Below are 19474 nucleotides of genomic sequence, written 5' to 3'. Positions count from 1 at the left end.
TCGCGTTCTTCTCGTCATATTATTTATTCATCTATTAATTATTTATTTTATATCAATCAAATCATTGAATTTAAATTACTATATTATCCTTATAAATAATACTATTCATATTTTATTATTATTAAAAAAATAAAATTTTAATTTATAATTTTTATATACAACTTAATCAATCAAATTAAATAAACTATAATCTATCAATCAAATCAAATACTATATTAACTATCAAATTTAATCAATCAAATGAAATCAAATATAATCTATCATTTTATATATTGAATATATCATTAATATTATTTTATATAATACTAACGAGACTTTTAACTTATACGAAGACGTCTTGTAAAAACTTATTATAAATTTATTGGAATTATTAATTTATTTAAAATTTATTTGCAAACAAGTATTTTCCCAACGTATCGTATTCGTACGAGGGCCGGACTTATTTTACAACTTTTCGTTCACCAACCCTAATTTCGAAATCGTCCTCATCTTTTCTCCGTTTCTCTTAATCGTAGTCTGATTCGACAGAATCTGAAATTCTGAACTTTGGGGGTTCGTGATTCGACGATTTCGATCCTTTTTGGTAATATCAATTTTCAAGCTGGTAGGGATTTTTCACTTCTGCCGTCGAGATAGGGAATGGAGTCTTCGAAGGGCAATGAATTGGAATTGGTCGTGTCGAAGATGTCCGCGACGTCGTATCAAGAGTTGTTGGAAGCTCAGAACGATCTTTTTCAGACGCAGATTGAAAAGCTCCAAAAAATTGTTGCCACCCAATGTAAATTAACTGGCGTTAATCCCCTGTCCCAAGAAATGGTTTGTACGGTTATTCATTTCTTTAATTTCCTCGGCAAAAATTATTTTTTTTTGTTTTTGTGTGTGTTTTTTTTATAATCAACTGTTTTTCGCCTCATTTGTTCCTCTCTCTTTTGCTGATCACGCTTAATAAATTCATGCAGGCTGCTGGAGCGCTATCTATTAAAATCGGTGAGTTCTTTATTATTATTATTATTATTATTATTATTATTATTATTATTATTATTATTGTTGTTGCATACCCAATTTGTTTTGGGATTCAATTAAGGCTTCTATTCAGTCATTGATTAATGAATCTATTTGATGTGCTAAAAGATCTCTTCCACTATTCTCAATGAGCAATCGGTATTGGATTTAGATATTGTCTCATGTTTGGATAAATATGATATAACAAGATTGGTGGACCATATGCATGGATCTACAGCTATGAAATTGATAGATTTTGTCGCTGTTTTGTTGTCTGTCCACTTTTGTTAAAATGGTAGATTTGCTCATCTTTGTTCTACTTGACTGTGTCTTTTTTTTTTATTTATAGGAAAGCGACCTAGAGATTTGTTGAATCCAAAGGCTGTACAGTACTTGCAGTTTGTATTTTCTATCAAAGATGCAGTTAGCAAGAGGGAAACACGGGAAATCAGTGCCCAATTTGGGGTTACGGCTACTCAGGTCTCTTCATCCTCTTTTTGGTTTTCTCTGGCATCTCGACCTGTAGCTGGCAGTTGCTGCCATCCAGAAGTTCGATGAGCTGAGCGCTTATGATACTATTTTAACTTTATCTCAGGGGCTTATTGAACATTAAATGCGAACATATACTTGTTACGATGACAACAAAGTTTATTTAGGGTCTGTTAAAAACTAGTTTCCTTTAACTTACGTGTGTGATTCTATGCTCTGCAGAAATTTGAATTTGGTGATTTCAAACAGTTAGTCAGTTACAGAATGCTCACCCTATGTTTATACCTTATAGGTCCGGGAGTTCTTTACTGGTCAGCGATCAAGAGTTAGGAACTTCCTCAGATCATCCGGAGAGAAGGCTGACAGATCTAGGACCTGTGATGAGAGTCATGATGGGACACCCTCAACATCATATCCAAATGTGTCTGCAGAACCTGTTCCGATAGACTCAGTAGCTCCCGATAGTCACGAAGGATCATCTCAATTGATGCAGCCTGAGGTGGTCCCATTAGGCAAAGACAAGTCGGATACGCATTTTATGGACAATATCTTTCGCTTGATGAGGAGTGAAGAATCTTTCTCTGGACAGGTTAAATTGCTGGAGTGGATTTTACAGATTGAAAAAATCTCAGTACTTCAATGGTACTTTAAACTTGTCCTTGTTGAATCACTGACTGTGATGATTTATGCGAATAGTTAGTTTTTCCGGCATGATCTAATTTCTTTGTATTTCCAGGTTTTTGGTCAAAGGCGGAGTGATGATATTAGCAACATGGCTGAGTCAAGCTGCTATGGAAGAACAAACGAGTGTTCTCAACATTGTTCTGAAGGTGGTTCAGTCATATTATTGATTTACTGCATTCTTTATTTCCATAGCCATCAATAGCTCAAAAGGATATTCCTGTACTTGCAGGTGCTTTGTCATTTGCCATTACGCAAGGCTCTCCCCGTGCATATGTCAGCTATATTACAAAGCGTTAATAAACTACGTTTTTACAGGGTATCAGGTGCATGCTCTTGCTACTAGTTTTATCATCTATGCATGTCTCTGGACTCTGATAGTCTTTTATCTATGCTTTCCTGAATGTTGTCGTGTACAATAAATCAGTCGACTGTCTTCAAAATGCCTTTGTAATCATCTCTAGACTGTAAAATGGATGCATGGATATCAAATATAGTCTTTTAGGCTTGTAACCTGTACATCACGGAGTTTTGTTACTTTTTGGCATTTTATCACTAATGAATAAATTGTCTTTGCATGGATGGTTCAATGCACAATTGACTGTCTATTATTTTTACCACTTAAAGAGTTTGACTATTTCCCGGGTTTTTTTTTTCCGGCTAGTTGTCTCATTTTTTTCTGATTTGAAGACCAGACATCTCGAACAGGGCAAGAATTTTATTATCTACGTGGAGTAAAATGTTTGCAACCAGCCAATCTTCAAACAAACTCAATGGTAACAAATCTGTCGGTGATGCACAGGATGAGATGCTATTGAAGCAGAGGCAAGTCCATTTAACTTGTATTTGTAGAAAGTGCTGTTTCAAGTATTTTGAAAATTATTTTGTTGTCTGTGGCAGCATTAAAGAAGTCATGGGCAATGAAACTTGGGATTCAAATGTTGATTGTTTAGTGAGTGTCCCCGTATCTAACTTCAAAATCTTCGAAAATGTGTTAAATTTGATAAAATTGCTCACTGGTCTTCTTAATACTACAGGGAGCAGATCTAAAAATAACAAATGGAAATGCAATCAGCTTCAGGTATCCACTGACACCGATTTGTTTGCAAACTTTTTTGGGGATTTATTTTTAGTCTGGATTTCTTTCCCAGGAAGTTGGAATCTCCGCAGAAATTGAAGCTGCTTGCGGCAGCAGGAGAGGAATCTAATAAACGGCGAGGTGTCGTGTCATCTCGTATCCTTCTTATCACCTATGAACTAACTGGAAAACTATGCTTGATTTTCTTTTCGGGACTATGCGGGAGCCGTTGGTTGGGGATTGACGTGCATTAATATTCTAAAATTTGGGTTCCTTTTGGATAAATACTTATAAAACGTATTTATAAAAGTGTTTTTTCATAAATTTTATAAAATGTTTTAAAAGTTGTTTTAAGAACAAATATGTGTTTAGACAACTATTCTGTAAAACAATTTAACATTTCATAAGTAATGTTTTGATATTCATCATTGTCTTCCATTTTAAAAACATTTAAAAACATTTTTAATTGTTTTTTAAAAACTATATTTGAACACTTTTAAAAAAAATTCAAAAACATTTTACATAAATTTTGTCCTAACACATGCTTTAAGTTCTTTTCACTTATAAAAAATAAAAACGTTTTTAAAGTACATGTTCAAACGGAACCTTGGCAATTTATAAAAAGATTTCCATGCCCTCAGTGTCACCTTGATAGATAAAATTACACTTGATTTTTATATAAAAATAAATGAATCATTCAATTATTCTGTTCCAAATTCATTTGAGCTTCTTACGAAATTAAACACTTATTTTCTCAGTAAAATATAAATATTAACCAATCTGGAATAACAAAATGTTAAACATTGGCCACATTATTGGAGTCGATAGTAAGAGTCCTGTAAAACAACGACCTCACAATGTCTCTACTATGGTTTATGATATTTCACCGGGAAATTCTGTATTGAAACCACCCAAAGCCTACGTTGGGGGTAAGGTAGAATTATTGGGTTTTGTAAAGCTATAAACTACAACTTGTACAATGATGATGAGAGGGGAACAAAAAGAGTTTCTGGATAAGTAATATGATATCAGTGGACGGCCAGCTGAATTTTTCAGTTTTTGATTCAGGTTTTCTTGTATTGCCTCAGCTTCCTCCATGGACTGTGTATTACCAATTTGTAGGTCACTTTTTAATCCCATGTTTTTTGTGTAATATGGGATTGATGCGGCTTCTGGGGTGGGTGCATGGCAATTTCTAGCCTTTCTAGTCACCGAGTGGTTCGACTGTTTAATCATCAAGATAAAAAAAAATTTAGGAATTTTTCCCTGGCCACAAATCTAGTGGCTTAAATATCAACCTTGTACTTATTAAATTAACATAAATCCTTGCTTTCACAAGTTGGTTTTTGTTGTGGCTTCATTAAAAAGCTGCTATTTGACAGTTTATTGACGATTTAAAACTGTGATAACTGATAAATAATCTTCTGTTGCAGCTGGAGAATATGGAAAATATAACTTAATAGAGCTGTATTGCGCTTCCATGAATTGATATACTTCGCTTTTACCTCCTTTCAACATTTTTCTGGATCACTTTTTTGTTTTTAAGCTGTTGAGAAATCTGAGGGAAACAGGAGAAACTAATCTGCCACCTTTTCTAATATCCATTAAGCACGTTAAGTTTTCATCAATGTGACGAAAACCAACTTGACCCGGACGTTTTTGATTATTGCAAACAAAAAAAGATTTGATTGGTACTATGTTAGAGTTTGGGTGTATGTATGCACATAATTTCGGCAAATACATCTCATAGACCTCTAAGGAAGGTGAGGTCTGTTAGCAACATAGGAGGAATTAGTTCGAGGGTGGTATGGATAAAAATTGTGTCATAGTTTACGAAGTAACGTATGCAGACTGAAGTTATACGCATGCATCGGTGTTGCAATAAGTGAACAGTGCAATTGAGGATCAATATCTCACGGTGTTATGCAAATGAAATAAGTCTAAAACAAAAAATTGACATCTAGCCATAAACTGAGTCAAAATCATGAGCTCATGATCATTGATATTCAATGCTCTCTTAATTTTTACTGATGATTTATGGTTGTGATCAGTTGCGAGAGCAATACTACCAAGCATGCATTCTCTCATTTGTTGGTATCTGATCGATATCTTAATGTCTTTACGTGGGGTATAAATGCACTTTTGAAATTATTTGCCCTACTTTGCCTTTTCATGATGATTGCTTCCCAGCCATTCAGAATGTCCTTTCCCTTTATTTTTTGTACTCTGTATACTATGCCTTAACTAGTTACAGAAATGCGAGAGCGAAGAAAGGTTGTGATGGTTGAGCCCCCTGGCCAAAGAAAAGTCGCCAATAGCCCACATATTGTGAAATCCACACCTGCAACTCACAGCAGGCCACTTTCCGCTGACGATATACAGAAAGCTAAAATGCGCACCCAATTTATGCAAAGTAAATATACAAAGAGTGATGATAATTCCCAAGTGAAGTCTGATAGTCCACACAATTGTGGCACCTCCCAGTCCAATGTCCCACCATCAATGCCTAAACCTGTTCTGGCAGATCTTGATAGTCCACACAATTGTGGCACCTCCCAGTCCAATGTCCCACCATCAATACCTAAACCTGTTCTGGCAGATTTTGATGAGAGAAGGGAACTTGATAATGCCACATCCAAACTTTCTGACATACGGGAAACTACTAGATCAAATTTGGAGGAACCTCCATGGAAAAGGATCAAGACTATCCCGTTGACATGGCGGACACCCCGAGGTACAGTTGCCTTTTGCTCTCATTCTTGTGGTCCTTGTTTTCCTCTGATTATTCAAGTTTACAATCTAATTGATCAGTAGGCTTGCTTTCAGAATTTTGTGAACATTTGGAGACATTACCATTAACTGACTGAAATAAGAGTTTTCCCTTACCACCATTGTTCTTGGTTTTGCATTTTTCTTTTCATTTTCAAAACCAAGTGGACATCTCAGCTGCCTTACCCTGGTTCTAGTGTATTAAGAAATCATGAGTTGCTAAAATCAAGGGCAAATGACCTGGCTTTTTATGGTTTATTTAGTGAATAATCTTGGCTTTACCAAGGTCGTATGCATTTGGTGAACTTGCTGATGAAAGTTGGCATATTTTCCATCCTTTTGTAAGAATTTGCCATTGTTAGGCCCCTGTTAATTGGCGTCATTTTTTGTAAATTCTGTTGCATGCGTTTTTCAATCAATGAAGCTAATAATTTGATTAAAAAATGAATTGGGATTATATACAATCTTTTTGATCGGAATTATATACAATCTTAATTATAGCAGGAATTGCAATACAACAATCTGATGTTTTGATGGAAACACCATCCTTATGTCTGTAATTTCTCGTACTTTTAAAATGTAACAGAACTCAGAAGAAAAGAAAGGGAAGTGTGGTGGAGCTTTTTCAGCACAAATAATATGTTATTTGTATTCCCGTGTTATGACTTGTCCACAGCTGCTTTTCGTCAGTTGTACAAGTATTATATTATATAATATGATCTCGTTTCTTATAAAAAAAAGTATTATATTATTTTTCTCCTCGTTTTATTCCTTATCCACTGTTGTTTCACCTCATTCATGAGGTGCTATCTGCGGTCATTCCTCATCTAATTTCTCCAGCCTTTTGTTGCTAATTGTTTGCGCTTTCCCTTCTGCTAAACGACGTTTGCTCTTACTTGGAATGGTAGATGTCATATGGTAACAATCGAAGTACTGCAAAAGAAGTCTATGTTGCTCTCAGCTAAATAACCATTCGTTCCCCTCATTGATGTTGAATTGCAGCGAAAAACAAACTTCAAACATATGAGAACTTGATCACAATGCTACGATATTAAAGGATCAAGGATGTGCAGTATTAACTTCCGCATAAAACTTGTTCTTCGTGTTCAAGCCGGAAAATAATTACCACTGCATTTTAAAGTATTCCATGGACAAGTTAATCTAACTACACCTTTCCAACACATGCAATTTTGTCCGGTTGATCGCTCCATATAACAAAGAAGCAATATGAGAAATGCATAAATGGATGGCTTGAGCAAAGATTCAAACACGAACAGAATATCAATACACTGACTTTAAATATCTGTCAACTTTGACACTTTATTTATTTTTGTCTTATATACAATTTTACTTATTGAACTACCATACCAGATACTTCAGGAAAAGATTTTTATTGGCCGTAATCTGTCCTATGTTACTAGTTGCTATATCCTAGTTTTTGATTTCGCGTATATCTCACGTTTGTTCATTCCGGGCATCTGTTTGTTTCACGCAGAAGTGAAAATTGAGGAATCATGGCTTGTTGGTACTGGTGAAAGCAGCAAAGAAGTTGAAGTTCAGAAAAATAGAATACGGCGTGACAGGGAAATAATTTACCGGACAGTTCAAGAAATCCCCGCAAACCCTAGTGAACCTTGGGACAGGGAAATGGATTATGATGACACATTAACACTCGAAATTCCTGTAGAGCAGTTACCAGATGTTGAACCACTCGAAACACCACAAGTTTCTGGTAATGGCTGTGAGTCAAGTGCAGCTGCGGCCTCAATAACATTGAGTGATGCTGGGGGGAATGTGCCTGAACCCGATCTTGCACTGCTAGCTGAGTTGCTTAAAAACCCGGAATTAGTTTATGCATTGACATCGGGTCAGGCTGGTGATTTATCGACTAATGAGACTGTCAAGCTTCTTGATATGATTAAGGTTAATGGGGTCAACTCTTTAAGTAATTTTTCTGGTTTAGGCCCCAAAGGTGACAACAAAGTTGAGGTTTCGCTGCCCTCGCCAACTCCATCAACCGACGTTGTGCCGGTGCGTAATTTAAGCAAATTGTGTACACAACTTTTGAAATTTAATAGAATTTTTTTCGTAACCATACTTAACTACAATAGTCTCCCCCGTTTTTACTTGTTTGCCTGGGTCTTTTTCAAATACTTGGAAGGATAGAAGCGAATAATATATATTGAAAGTGTTCCAAACTTCCAAATACGCCGTAGGTTCTCGAGAACGTTATGCAATTATGCAAATTCTATAGCCTAATTTCCCCCTCTTTTTTTTAAAAAAAAATTCCAAGTCAAAACTTCACTGTAAAGGTTTTTTTGTTTTTTTTTTTTGAGTCGATCTCCGAAAATACACATATTGATGCACTACACACTTCTAGCTCATTAAAATACAAATCGAACTGGAATATATCGTTTTAATTCGAAGGGTAGCTGCTTAGGGGTCAATGGAGTATGTGTTGAAAGAATGTCGTGTAGAGTTTCCAGGAACACGAGTTTCCAAACAGTCACAGAACCTTGAGTAAACCATTCAACAGTGATCAGTGAATAATGAAAAGCTTGTCGCGTTGGATAATTTTCTCCTGCATTTTCATGTGTTACATTTGATTAATTTTTTTATTTTACTGCAGAATGGAGTGAAGCGCGACTTAACGAGGAACCCATTTTCGCGGCAGCACACAACTGCAAAAGGCAGTGCATTTCAAGCCCCGGAAACTGCTCATATTCCCGGGGGCCCTGTTTTTGTCTCTCACCCCTTGTCAGTATCGACTATGCAATCCTCTTTTCAGTCGCAGACGCGTGCTAATATTCTTATGCATAACAAATCTTCCAATGTACACCATTTGGCTCCAGAGATGATGCTAAACCCGAATACTGCAATCAACTCTAATTATGCTTCACCTAGTTTACTTCGGGTTGAAAACTTTGGCAATATCGATATGTCGACAGCGTCTCTGGGCATTTCATCAACCAGACTCTTACCGACTCCCACATCTGCACCATTACATCCACAGCTTTCTTACACACGGGAGTCTATGGTCCCCCATTCATTAAGCACGAGACCGGGTTATGAGACAATTAATTACCATCAAAAGAATCCAACTATAAACAATGGTCGCACCGTGGCCCCTGTCCATGCTGCAGTGCCTACAGGGACCTGGGAGAGAAATGAACGCGCAGGGAGGCACGATTTCGAATCATGGAGCCCAGAAAATAGCCCACATAGACGTTATGAACGTACTCCTGGCCAAAATTATCCCGAACCGAGAGTGAACATAAGAAACGAAAGAGATAGGCAGACACATCGGAACTGGGCGCAGTCTTCTGGTTTCCGGGACCAGAGAACCGGTGGCGTGCGTGACTACAGAAGATAACCCTGAAACAAGCTCTTGTTTTTCCTGCAGTTCTTTGGTTGCTCAAAGAGGTGTTGTATTTAATTTACAACAGTGGTGTTAGCTGTTGGTTCCATTGCTGTCTTAACTGAACAAATATCATCTGATCATAATGTTCTTTAATTTTTCTGCAAGGAAAGAAATTTGTGATTGCCGAAAATTTTGAGTTAGATTACCATCGCACCCTTCTTGTCGAAAGCCGTGTTCTATGAAATGGTTTATTCTGTAGGGAATGATAATAACAGATCCCTTAAACACGTTGATCATGTTGATGATCATCTCTCGCCTCGATTATTCGTGATTTTTCTCCTCATCCCCTCCCATCGTTCTTGCTGTTCTTGTTTTTACGACCCTAAGTTTTTCTTTAGTCGGCGACTCTGGGTACAAGATGTTTTTTTTGCTCGATAAATCAGGGGGAATGTGAAATGCATGCATGTGCTATGCTGCTTTTGGATATCTATATTGAACTGGTCTGGAATATGCTCGCATCTTATCTTTCATGCGTTTCCCTAATCCGTATTTGTCCTAATTAGTTGTATAATCACAGGATGATTTTTTAAATGTCATATGTTCTTAGCCAAGTATATTTGAGAAACTCTTCTAATCTACCGGCCCCACCAATTTGTCAACTAAAAATCGAATCTTGATGATGATATGAAGTCAAGAAACTTGAGAAAAATATCTTCAAATTCAATCTGTATTATCATATAGCTTAGGAGCACAGCATGTCATCCCATTTTAAAAAAAATATCAACCACATGTATCATTATAGCTATTGACTTGATACACGTAGTATTTGTGCATAATTTGGTGATCATAAAATGGTGAAACTATGAGTTATATATTTTGACTTTGTATAAAATTCAATATATCATTTTATAAGTATATGTCACGTAGTTTCTATCAACAATTTAGCATAAATTTGATTTAAAGTGTGTTTGATTGAGCTTATAAATTCTACAAAAAAAGTTTATAAGATGTTTTTTTAAAAATTGTGACGACTCTACTTTAAAAAATATATATTTTTTAAAATCCTACTTCTCCAAAATAATCTTGTATATTTCTATAAATCTTCACCATCTCCTTCACTCATTAAATATTAAATATTTTTTAAAGTAAAAAATTTCAAAAATATCAATTTTCTAAATTAAAGTATGAAATATTTTGATTTTTTTGTAATAAATTTTAATATTTATGATAAAATTTTAAAAATATTTTTAAATACCTTCATAATATTATACTTTTTTAATAATTTTTTTTAGAGTACTTTTTAATAATTTTGATATCAAACGTGTCAATATTTTTACTTCGTTTGAAATAAATGTATTTCAAATAAGTTGTTTTTAATGATTTCAGTAAAAAATCCTGTTAAAGCATATCTTTTGACCGAGTAGCCTACCTAATCATAATCGTTCCCATTCAAATTTCTAGGAAAATCACAATTGCCTGCCCCTTTGCCCAAAGACAGATCTCATTCCCACGATACATCCTAGAAATGTGCCATTATATTTATTATAATTTCTTCAATTATCAATATATTTATCAATGTTCTAAATAGTTTGATTAAACCTCGCAACGCTTCGCTTTGGCCAAAAGCTGTAAAAAAAAAAACGGTTCGACATAGGTTGTCTATGTCAAGTGTCATTAAATACGCATAAATGTGATTTTTCTAAAAACCAAAATTGATTAATAAAACGAAAATAGATTATAAATTAGCGTTTTTACTAGTGAGTGATTGTTATCAATTTTAAAAATGTATAATATTGTATAGCCAATTGTAGTGATGATTTGAATGCATAGCATATTGAGGGATTTTACCGCTAATGTTTTAAATTAGATCAATTAATTTAGTTTATGTTCGATGACACGAGATATGAAATGAATGATGAAATAAATTGAATTAGAATCTCACAAAGAATTAATGCATTACACTTGATTTGTTTGAGACGACTAAAATTATAGTTTAAATTAAAAACTTTTTTTATGCTTAAGCGTAATCACGTTTAAGCTTAAAAAGCTTGAAATTTGGCTCACACGCTTCGACACGCTTCATGTTTTTTAGAACTTTGATATTTATATACAATATAAATAAATAATAAATAAATATATAATAAAAAAATTACAAGCTGCCAAAAGGTTTTATTAAGAGCCCGTTTGGATTTTTTAGAGATTTTTTAAAATAAGTGCTTCTAAAAGTTACAATTTTTGGCTTTTAAAAAAGCTCTAATTTTGACTTAAAAAAGTGCTTTTTTAAGCACTTTTTTGGTCAACCAAATACATTGTTAACTGAAAATCACTTTAAAAAATGTTTTTTTGGCCTGACTTTTGAAACCAAACCGGGCCTAAAGAATTTTTCTTTTCTTGGCGACTTTCACATTGTAAACATTTATTATTCTTGGAGAGCTGCAATCATGCAACTAATTTGCTAATTTATTGGCCAAGTGGAGAAAATTAATTATTGGAGAGAGATCATTGAATATCAAGATAAATACCCATTAATCTTCTATCCCGATTCACTCTAAAATCCTTTGCTCGGTGCGGTGTTTGATTAGGTGATTTTGATCATGGCAATCAAGGTTCATGGGAACCCTCATTCTCCAGCGGCACAGAGAGTTATCGTCTGCCTTGAAGAGAAAGGACTTGAATATGATACTGTTCTGATCGATCTACGAAGTCGCGAGCAGAAGAAGGAACCTTTCATTTCCATCAATGTAAGCCATGGATCCCAAGAACCCTTTTGTTGGTTTTCTCTATGTGTTGATTTAACTTTGAAAATTTTTTAGATCTTGCTTTTTTGGGGAGTATTCATCATTGATTTGACACTGTTACTTCCTTTCTTCCCATTTTGTTGCAGCCATTTGGTCAAGTGCCAGGCTTTGAAGATGGAGACTTGAAGCTCTATGGTAATATTGAATACTCCCTGGCTAGCCTATAGATCTAATTCTTGAGGCATTTTTAGAATTACAACGACCCATTTGATTGACATATGGAAATCTTGTGTACAGAATCAAGAGCAATCACTAAATACATTGCTCATGTGTATGCTGACAAGGGAACTCCACTCTTGCTCGAAGGTCCCAAGAAACTGGGAACCCTGTATTTATGGCTTGAAGTGGAAGTTCAGAAATTTGATGCTTCAGCACAAAAGATTGCCTATGAGATCTTGGTGAAGCCAGTGAAGGGCATGACTACTGATGAAGCTGCTGTGGAACAATTGATAGTCCAATTATCTGATGTTCTTGACGTGTACGAGGCCCGATTGGCGGAATCGAAATACTTGACTGGAGACAGCTTCACATTGGCTGATCTGCACCATCTCCCGGTCATCAATAACTTGTACAAGACAAAGGTTAAATCTTTGTTTGATGCACGACCCCATTTTAGTGCCTGGTGTGCCGATATCTTGGCCCGGCCGGCTTGGAAGAAGGCTCTTGAAGCCAAGTATTGATGATATCTGTTGCTTTGTGTTTCATTTCACCCCGAATAAAGGCATCTTTATGTGTTTGCAGATTTGAGTTTGGACTTACAATCGTGTGTCTGGTTGTCTTTAGAACTATGTAAGGATTGTATCGATGTAATGGAAACAAAATTTACAGCCAGTAGAGCTGTTAAATGGATATCATCTTTTATTATACGTTTTGGCTTCATTTTATGCACATACACACTGAAAAATTTTATCAACACAATGTCAAATAATATCTTATACACAGATATGAGCCGGAGTACATATTGGACGTGCTACTTGAGAAATCATGGTAGAAAAGAACGTCTGTAACTGCTGTTATGATTTCATGGATATTTTTTGAAACAATGGGGTGGATTTCTTGTGTTTGGATTGAAGAAAGTGTTTGAGGAGAGCATTTGGAATAACGTGAAGTTGAGATGAATTTGAAAAAAACTATTTGAGATTCGAAATTCATTGTCAATTGTATTGATGAAACAAAACGTTCAAATCCATCCATTCTAGTGCATTATTAGGTTGCTGACCGGATAAAAGAGTTTGATTTGGAGTCGGACGGTGTATTTGAAAAATGATACTCTTTTTGAGTATATTTGAAATTCATCGTAATCACAAGTACAATTGCATTGATGAAAATGAAATTTATATTCATATAACATAAATTCATCAAAACAATCAAATGGATTTAAAATACAAAGTTTCAAATTCTTCCATTCAAACTCAAACTTAATTCGCATTTCAATTGATTGATTTGATTTAGAATGACAAATTGATTAGAAATGACATTCATTTTGAAATCAATCATAGCTGCAGTTGAAATTGTAAACCCAATCAAGACCTTAATACTTCTGAAATTGAGAGTAAAGAAAATTTTATTTGGTAAGAATTACAATATGATGTGGAGATAATATGAATGAAAATGTACGCAAAAAAGAGAGTGAACACAAAAGGTTGCTGAAAAAGAAAGGTTGCTTGGAAATAGAGTCGGGGTCAACTTGGCAACCTATAGAGCTTGGGATCAATTTTTTATTGTATTTTGTAGATAGTGCCAGTCAATTTTCCTCGGATATTGATTCTATACATTATAATAATTTTTTTATAATTTCTCAAAAACCGGTTGATGAAGTGGGCAGAGACGTCATATTCCCGAGAATGATGAAGAAGACTTCAAACTCACAAGACTCAATAGTACGAGTTACATTCATAGGTAAACTTTTCTCACATTTTTCTGGTATAAATAAATAAAGACCTGCACATCGTCTTTATACACAATCATCACATTAATCAAATCCATTATTTTTCAAGAAATGGCAATCAAGGTTCACGGGGCCACCTTATCAACTGCAACGATGAAAGTTTGTGCATGCCTCAATGAGAAAGGACTCGAGTACGAGTTCGTTCCGGTTAACATGAGGGTCGGAGAGCACAAAAAAGAACCTTTCCTGTCCCTCCAGGTAATCTCTTTAAGCTTCAAAAAGCTTTCATTCTTAAATCTTCAAACTTTGTTGCTCATCTTGATTAACTTATCTGATGCAGCCATTTGGTCAAGTGCCTGCCTTTGAAGATGGAGACCTGAAGCTTTTTGGTAAGTTCCACTGATGACATCATCTCAGAATATAACCGAAGAAACACAAGAAATATAACCTTCAGAACCCCAAATGCATTGCCTCACCCTTACTTGACCAACTCACTCGTTTCCTTGATCCGCCTGTGCCGGTAAGAGATCAAGATATTTGACTTTTTTGTCATAAATTTTTATGCAGAATCAAGGGCAATTAATCAATATATTGCCTACGCATATGCTGACAAGAGAACCCCATTGGTATTCCAGAATCCAAAGGAGATGGCAAGCACATTTGTATGGATGGAAGTGGAGGCCCAAAAGTATGACCTTCCAGCATCAAAGTTAGCATGGGAACTCAGCTTTAAGCCGACGATGGGGAAGCCTACGGATGATTCTGTTGTTGAAGAATATGTATCCCAGCTGTCTAAAGTTCTTGATGTGTATGAAGCACGGTTGGCACAATCCAAGTACTTGGCAGGAAACAGTTTCACTCTAGCAGATCTTAATCATCTCCCAACATTGAGCTACTTGATGGGGACAAGTGTCAAAGCACTTTTTGATTCACGTCCTCAAGTCAGAGCTTGGTGTGAGGATATCTTGGAAAGAGACGCTTGGAAAAAGGTTGTTGACATGAAAAACAACCTGCAGTGAGCTATAGGGTCTTCATCTCCATATTCAGACGTTGTGGCTTCTCATCCTATACACTCTGCTTTGCTTCCAAATTCCTGTTTAAATCTTCAAAATAAGAATCACGTTGAGGAAAGAATATGCGCATAATAAAATGTTTAGCTTACAGCTCTTTTTCTGAAATTTGAATAAGGATTTTGATTCATAAATTCACATTCTGATCACATTTGTATGACAAAATATCTTATCATATTGAGAATTGGATGTCATGTTTCGTGTAATGCATGAAAATACATGAAGGATGAAAATATTATCAGCGGCATTGCCCAAGATGTAGCACTATTGATTTCTGTTAAGGCAAAGAAACCATGAATTTGTGGACGCCGCTCCTCGACCCCGTTTCCTTCACAATTCCAAAACAGGAAAAATCATATGAAAAGTGCGTCTCTGTTCTTTGGGAGTTACCTTGTGCATTTAAGCATTGTTCCTCCAGTAACAGTTCGAAACAACTACACATATAATGCGTGGCTTTTTTCTAAAGAAAGGCCAATTTTTTTAACAGAATGCATTTACATTTCCTAGGCTGACTACCATCCACTTTCTTGTGGTCGTGCCATGGCATCAAAATTCATAATGTGGCACAAGCACAAACACAAGGTCCCCAATGAAGACTGACATAGACCGAAGAAAGTTGTTTCTCTTTCCCGAACAACAGACAAACATGTCAGGCCAATCACTGAAGACTGAATTCCTTGTGTTCATGTTCAACTGAGCTGCTACCCATGCACTTCTTTGGTCCCCTCACTTTCATCAAGTTCCTAACTTTCTCAACATCGCTCCATCTTTCCATTACTGCATACAAATTAGACAACACAACATAATAAGCACTATTCTCAGGCTCCAACTCCACAAGTTTCCAAGCAGCAATCTCACTCAGTTCCAGGTTAGATTGAGCTCTACAACCAGAAAGTAGAGCTCCCCAAATACTCACAGTAGGCTCAAAAGGCATCTCAATGATCATCCTATGAGCCTCTTCCAAGCACCCAGAACGTGATAAAACATCAACCATACAAGCGTAATGTCTAACATCTGGTGAGAACCCGTATTCTCCATCAACCAATGAAGAAAATATTCGCCGCCCCATATGTACAAAACCCGAATGCACACAAGCGCACAGCACCGCAATTAAAGTGATCTCATCAGGTTTAAAACCTTCTTGTTCCATCCTGAAAAACCATGCAACAGCTTCCTTACCATTATTAGCTAAAGCTAGCCCTTTAATAACCGTGTTCCATGTGAACACATTCTTCTCACTCATTTGGCCAAAAACACACAAACCCTCTTCGATTTTGCCACACTTCATGTACATATCGATTAAAGAAGTACCCAAAATCACATCCAATTCCCATTTACTTCCCTTTACAAGCTCATGCAACCAAACTCCCATATCCAGCGCACCGAAATCAGCACATGCCGCCAAAACATTCACCACGGTCACCTGATTAGGCATCACACCTTCGCTTTTCATCCTCTCAAAAGCAATCAAAGCGTCATCCAAATTCCCAGCTTCCCTAAATCCAGCAATCACAACCGTCCACGACACAACGTCTACCTGTGGCATTTCATCAAATACTTTCCCGCACAAACCCATTTCCCCAACCGCAGCATACAAATTCATCAACGCATTCCCAACATAAATATCACCGAAAAAGCTCAACTTAATCACCTGGGCATGCACCAAAGCTCCTTCTTTGACCAACTTCAAGTCCGCCAATGCCTTGAGCACAAAAGGGAAAGTGTAATTATTGACAAGAATAGAATTCCTGTGCATGTACGAATACAGATTAAGCGAGTTAATAGGAGTGGTGGAATGAGCAAACAGTTTCAGAAGGGTGTTGCAGATGAAAGTGTGCGGTCTTGAGAGGTTGCTGGTGTAGAGGGGCAATGCGTTGGAGTCGAGGAGGTTTAAGGGGTGGCAGGCGGCGATGAAGCGGTGGGCGACGGTGGTGTTGATGTGAAGACGAGAGAGGATGAGCTGAGCTTGAATCTGTCGGAGGTGCGAGCGAGTGGTGCAATGATCCAACAGGTGGATGATTCTGGTTGCCGTTGGCTTCAGATTTTGTGGGCTCATTTCTTCTGTGTTGATACGCTCATTTGATTTGACCCTTTTTTTTCAAATTTCCTCATATGAAATAATAATATTTACATAAAAATTAAGAGTTAAACTAAATTATCGAAATCACGATAATAATAATCATTTTCAGCATTGGCCACATATATTAACTTTTTGGGCGGAAATCTTCTGCAACATTCTTCACTAATAAGTTGTGATCTCTTTTAATTCTTCATAAAATTTTTATATATTACACACAGTTTTTTACTCAAAAATATTCCATGGCAGATTTCTTCATAATTTTTTTTAATGACGTGAGACGTTATTTTTCGGTGGTAAACCTTCGCACTAACGTAATAACATGCAAACTACACTAGTCAAGTAAACCACATTAAGCAAGCTCTGTATGACATATTAATCTAAAAAAATATTGGTATGGAGAATTGAACGCTTAACATCTGACTAAAAGTTTGCATATTCTACCAACTTGAAATCCCTTAAGGACTTTCTCCATAATTCTGTGTGTGTTGGAGAACTGGTTATAATAAAAAATTTCGTGTAAATCTAATTAGATTCCATACACTTTCTAAATTATTAAAAAATATCACATATATAAGTCAAATGTTACCAAGCGTCCTCCATCGCAACAACAACTATAATCAAATAATTGTGTGCAAGTTCATATAAATGGAAAGATATTGTCTATCAACATTTTCTCGAAAGAGTAATTATATAGATTGCACCGTATCATTTATATGAATATTACGTCAGCACATAAATTTATTCTACTATGATCATCATGATACATATATTATACACACACAACATGATGTGTATGTATATCTATGATGTGATAAAATCTAATGTAAAAACGAATTATACAACATATATAAAACAGATTATACAAACACACAACATTAATTCAATTCGTCACTGATGTGGTAAAATCTAGGAAATACTTGGTATTTAAGTAATGAATTAGAAGATGGTGGATGGAATCCCATAATAAAAATGAACAGGAAGCGCCACACCGTCGCACCCACGTGTCCCGCTTATTGCCATTTCTCGCCACCTCGCATGGCCACGCAGCTTCTCTCCAATATAAAATCTTACAGATAAACTTGTTCCCCCATAAATAAAAACCCAACACCTTGAATCCATTACTTCTGCACCAATTCATTTCTCCATCCATCTATTTCAAATTTTCAATGGCTTCCCAAGATCTCAAACACAGAACAACCGATCAAAGAGAAGACTCGCCGGTCATCGACGCCACCGTGCCTCCCTCCGACGTCAGCTCCAGGAAAGGGAAGAAATCGAAAGGCGTGGCCAGGAGGGGCTTCCGATCCTTGGCCATAGCCCTCGCCTTCCCTCTCTCCCTCGCCGTTCTCGTCATCTATCTCTTCGGCTCCACCAATCGCTTCCGCAACATAGAGAAACCCTTCTACATACCTCCCCTATGGGCTCTCCACCTCGCCTGCATGACCTCCGCCTTCCTATCCGGCCTCTCGGCTTGGCTCGTCTGGGCCGACGGAGGGTTCCACCGCCGCCCCGTGGCGCTGACTTTCTACTTTGCTCAGCTGGGTCTCAGCCTCGGATGGTACCCGATCGTGTTCGGGGCGGGGCTTGTGAGAGTTGGGGTGGCGCTTTGCGTGGCTCTGTTTGGGGCGTTGGTGGGGAGTTGGCGGACCTTCAAGAGCTTGAATCCGATCGCCGGAGATCTGTTCTTGCCGTGTCTCGTGGCGGCGCTGCTTCCGGCTGCTGTGAATTACAGGCTATTGAATAATCAGTGAGCAAGAAATTAAGGATAATTTGTAAGGGAATCCATGCTTTGCTTTTTCTTTCTTTTTCTTTTTCTTTTTTTTTTTTTTTTTTTATTATGTACGTGTTTGAACATGAATTGTGTTGTGTACAATTGACTGTATAATAAAGAGTGACGGACTATATATATATATATTATGTTTTGCAATGAGTTTTATATATATATATATATATATATATATACTGGAAATCATATTTTAGTCAAATAGTTACATTGTACTTGTAATTTGAGTCATGGTAAATAATAATAATAATTGCATTATTATCATATTTTTATTTGTGGATGACTGAGTGTTAATGTTTTCATACAATTAGGAAAGTGTTAGAAGTAATATCGTATACGATCGTTCGTTTGATATACATTTGTACCTAGAGAAATTTAGGAAAAACGAAATTAGTATGTAAGATATTTCAGGAATTTATGATGAAAATATTTAAACAATTTTTAGATGATATTAAAAATCTTTTTATGGTCAATA

General features: G+C 36.3%; 5 protein-coding genes across 5 annotated transcripts; 4 read left to right on the top strand and 1 right to left on the bottom strand.

Moving 5' to 3' along the window:
• Positions 1-423: 423 nt before the first annotated feature.
• On the top strand, positions 424-9600 carry LOC140880023 (homeobox protein LUMINIDEPENDENS). Its single transcript, XM_073284070.1, has 13 exons — positions 424-816; positions 960-987; positions 1352-1482; positions 1784-2133; positions 2228-2321; positions 2405-2498; positions 2868-2997; positions 3073-3124; positions 3210-3253; positions 3324-3406; positions 5505-5984; positions 7515-8050; positions 8649-9600. The coding sequence occupies exons 1-13, from the start codon at positions 640-642 to the stop codon at positions 9390-9392; spliced, it is 2943 nt and encodes a 980-aa protein (XP_073140171.1). The 5' UTR covers positions 424-639; the 3' UTR covers positions 9393-9600.
• Positions 9601-11852: 2252 nt separating this feature from the next.
• LOC140882929 (glutathione S-transferase-like) lies at positions 11853-13044 on the top strand. Its single transcript, XM_073289192.1, has 3 exons — positions 11853-12121; positions 12265-12313; positions 12416-13044. The coding sequence occupies exons 1-3, from the start codon at positions 11975-11977 to the stop codon at positions 12856-12858; spliced, it is 639 nt and encodes a 212-aa protein (XP_073145293.1). The 5' UTR covers positions 11853-11974; the 3' UTR covers positions 12859-13044.
• Positions 13045-13952: 908 nt separating this feature from the next.
• LOC140880087 (glutathione S-transferase PARB-like) lies at positions 13953-15330 on the top strand. The gene is made up of 4 exons (XM_073284186.1): positions 13953-14077; positions 14176-14324; positions 14407-14455; positions 14634-15330. Exons 1-4 carry the CDS (start codon positions 14023-14025, stop codon positions 15083-15085), a joined length of 705 nt encoding a protein of 234 aa, XP_073140287.1. The 5' UTR covers positions 13953-14022; the 3' UTR covers positions 15086-15330.
• Positions 15025-17199, bottom strand: LOC140880086 (pentatricopeptide repeat-containing protein At5g66520-like). Its single transcript, XM_073284185.1, has 2 exons — positions 15527-17199; positions 15025-15159 (listed from the first exon to the last, which is right to left on the bottom strand). The coding sequence occupies exon 1, from the start codon at positions 17190-17192 to the stop codon at positions 15795-15797; it is 1398 nt and encodes a 465-aa protein (XP_073140286.1). The 5' UTR covers positions 17193-17199; the 3' UTR covers positions 15025-15159; positions 15527-15794.
• Positions 17200-18100: 901 nt separating this feature from the next.
• Positions 18101-19106, top strand: LOC140884912 (translocator protein homolog). Its single transcript, XM_073291802.1, has one exon. It carries the CDS (start codon positions 18383-18385, stop codon positions 18965-18967), a length of 585 nt encoding a protein of 194 aa, XP_073147903.1. The 5' UTR covers positions 18101-18382; the 3' UTR covers positions 18968-19106.
• Positions 19107-19474: the final 368 nt, after the last annotated feature.

The sequence above is a fragment of the Henckelia pumila genome, chromosome 2 (genome assembly GCF_033568475.1).
Source record: "Henckelia pumila isolate YLH828 chromosome 2, ASM3356847v2, whole genome shotgun sequence".
Lineage (NCBI taxonomy): Eukaryota > Viridiplantae > Streptophyta > Magnoliopsida > Lamiales > Gesneriaceae > Henckelia > Henckelia pumila.
The sequence above is the reverse complement of the archived record's forward strand: the minus strand, read 5'-3'. Positions and strand labels throughout refer to the sequence as shown.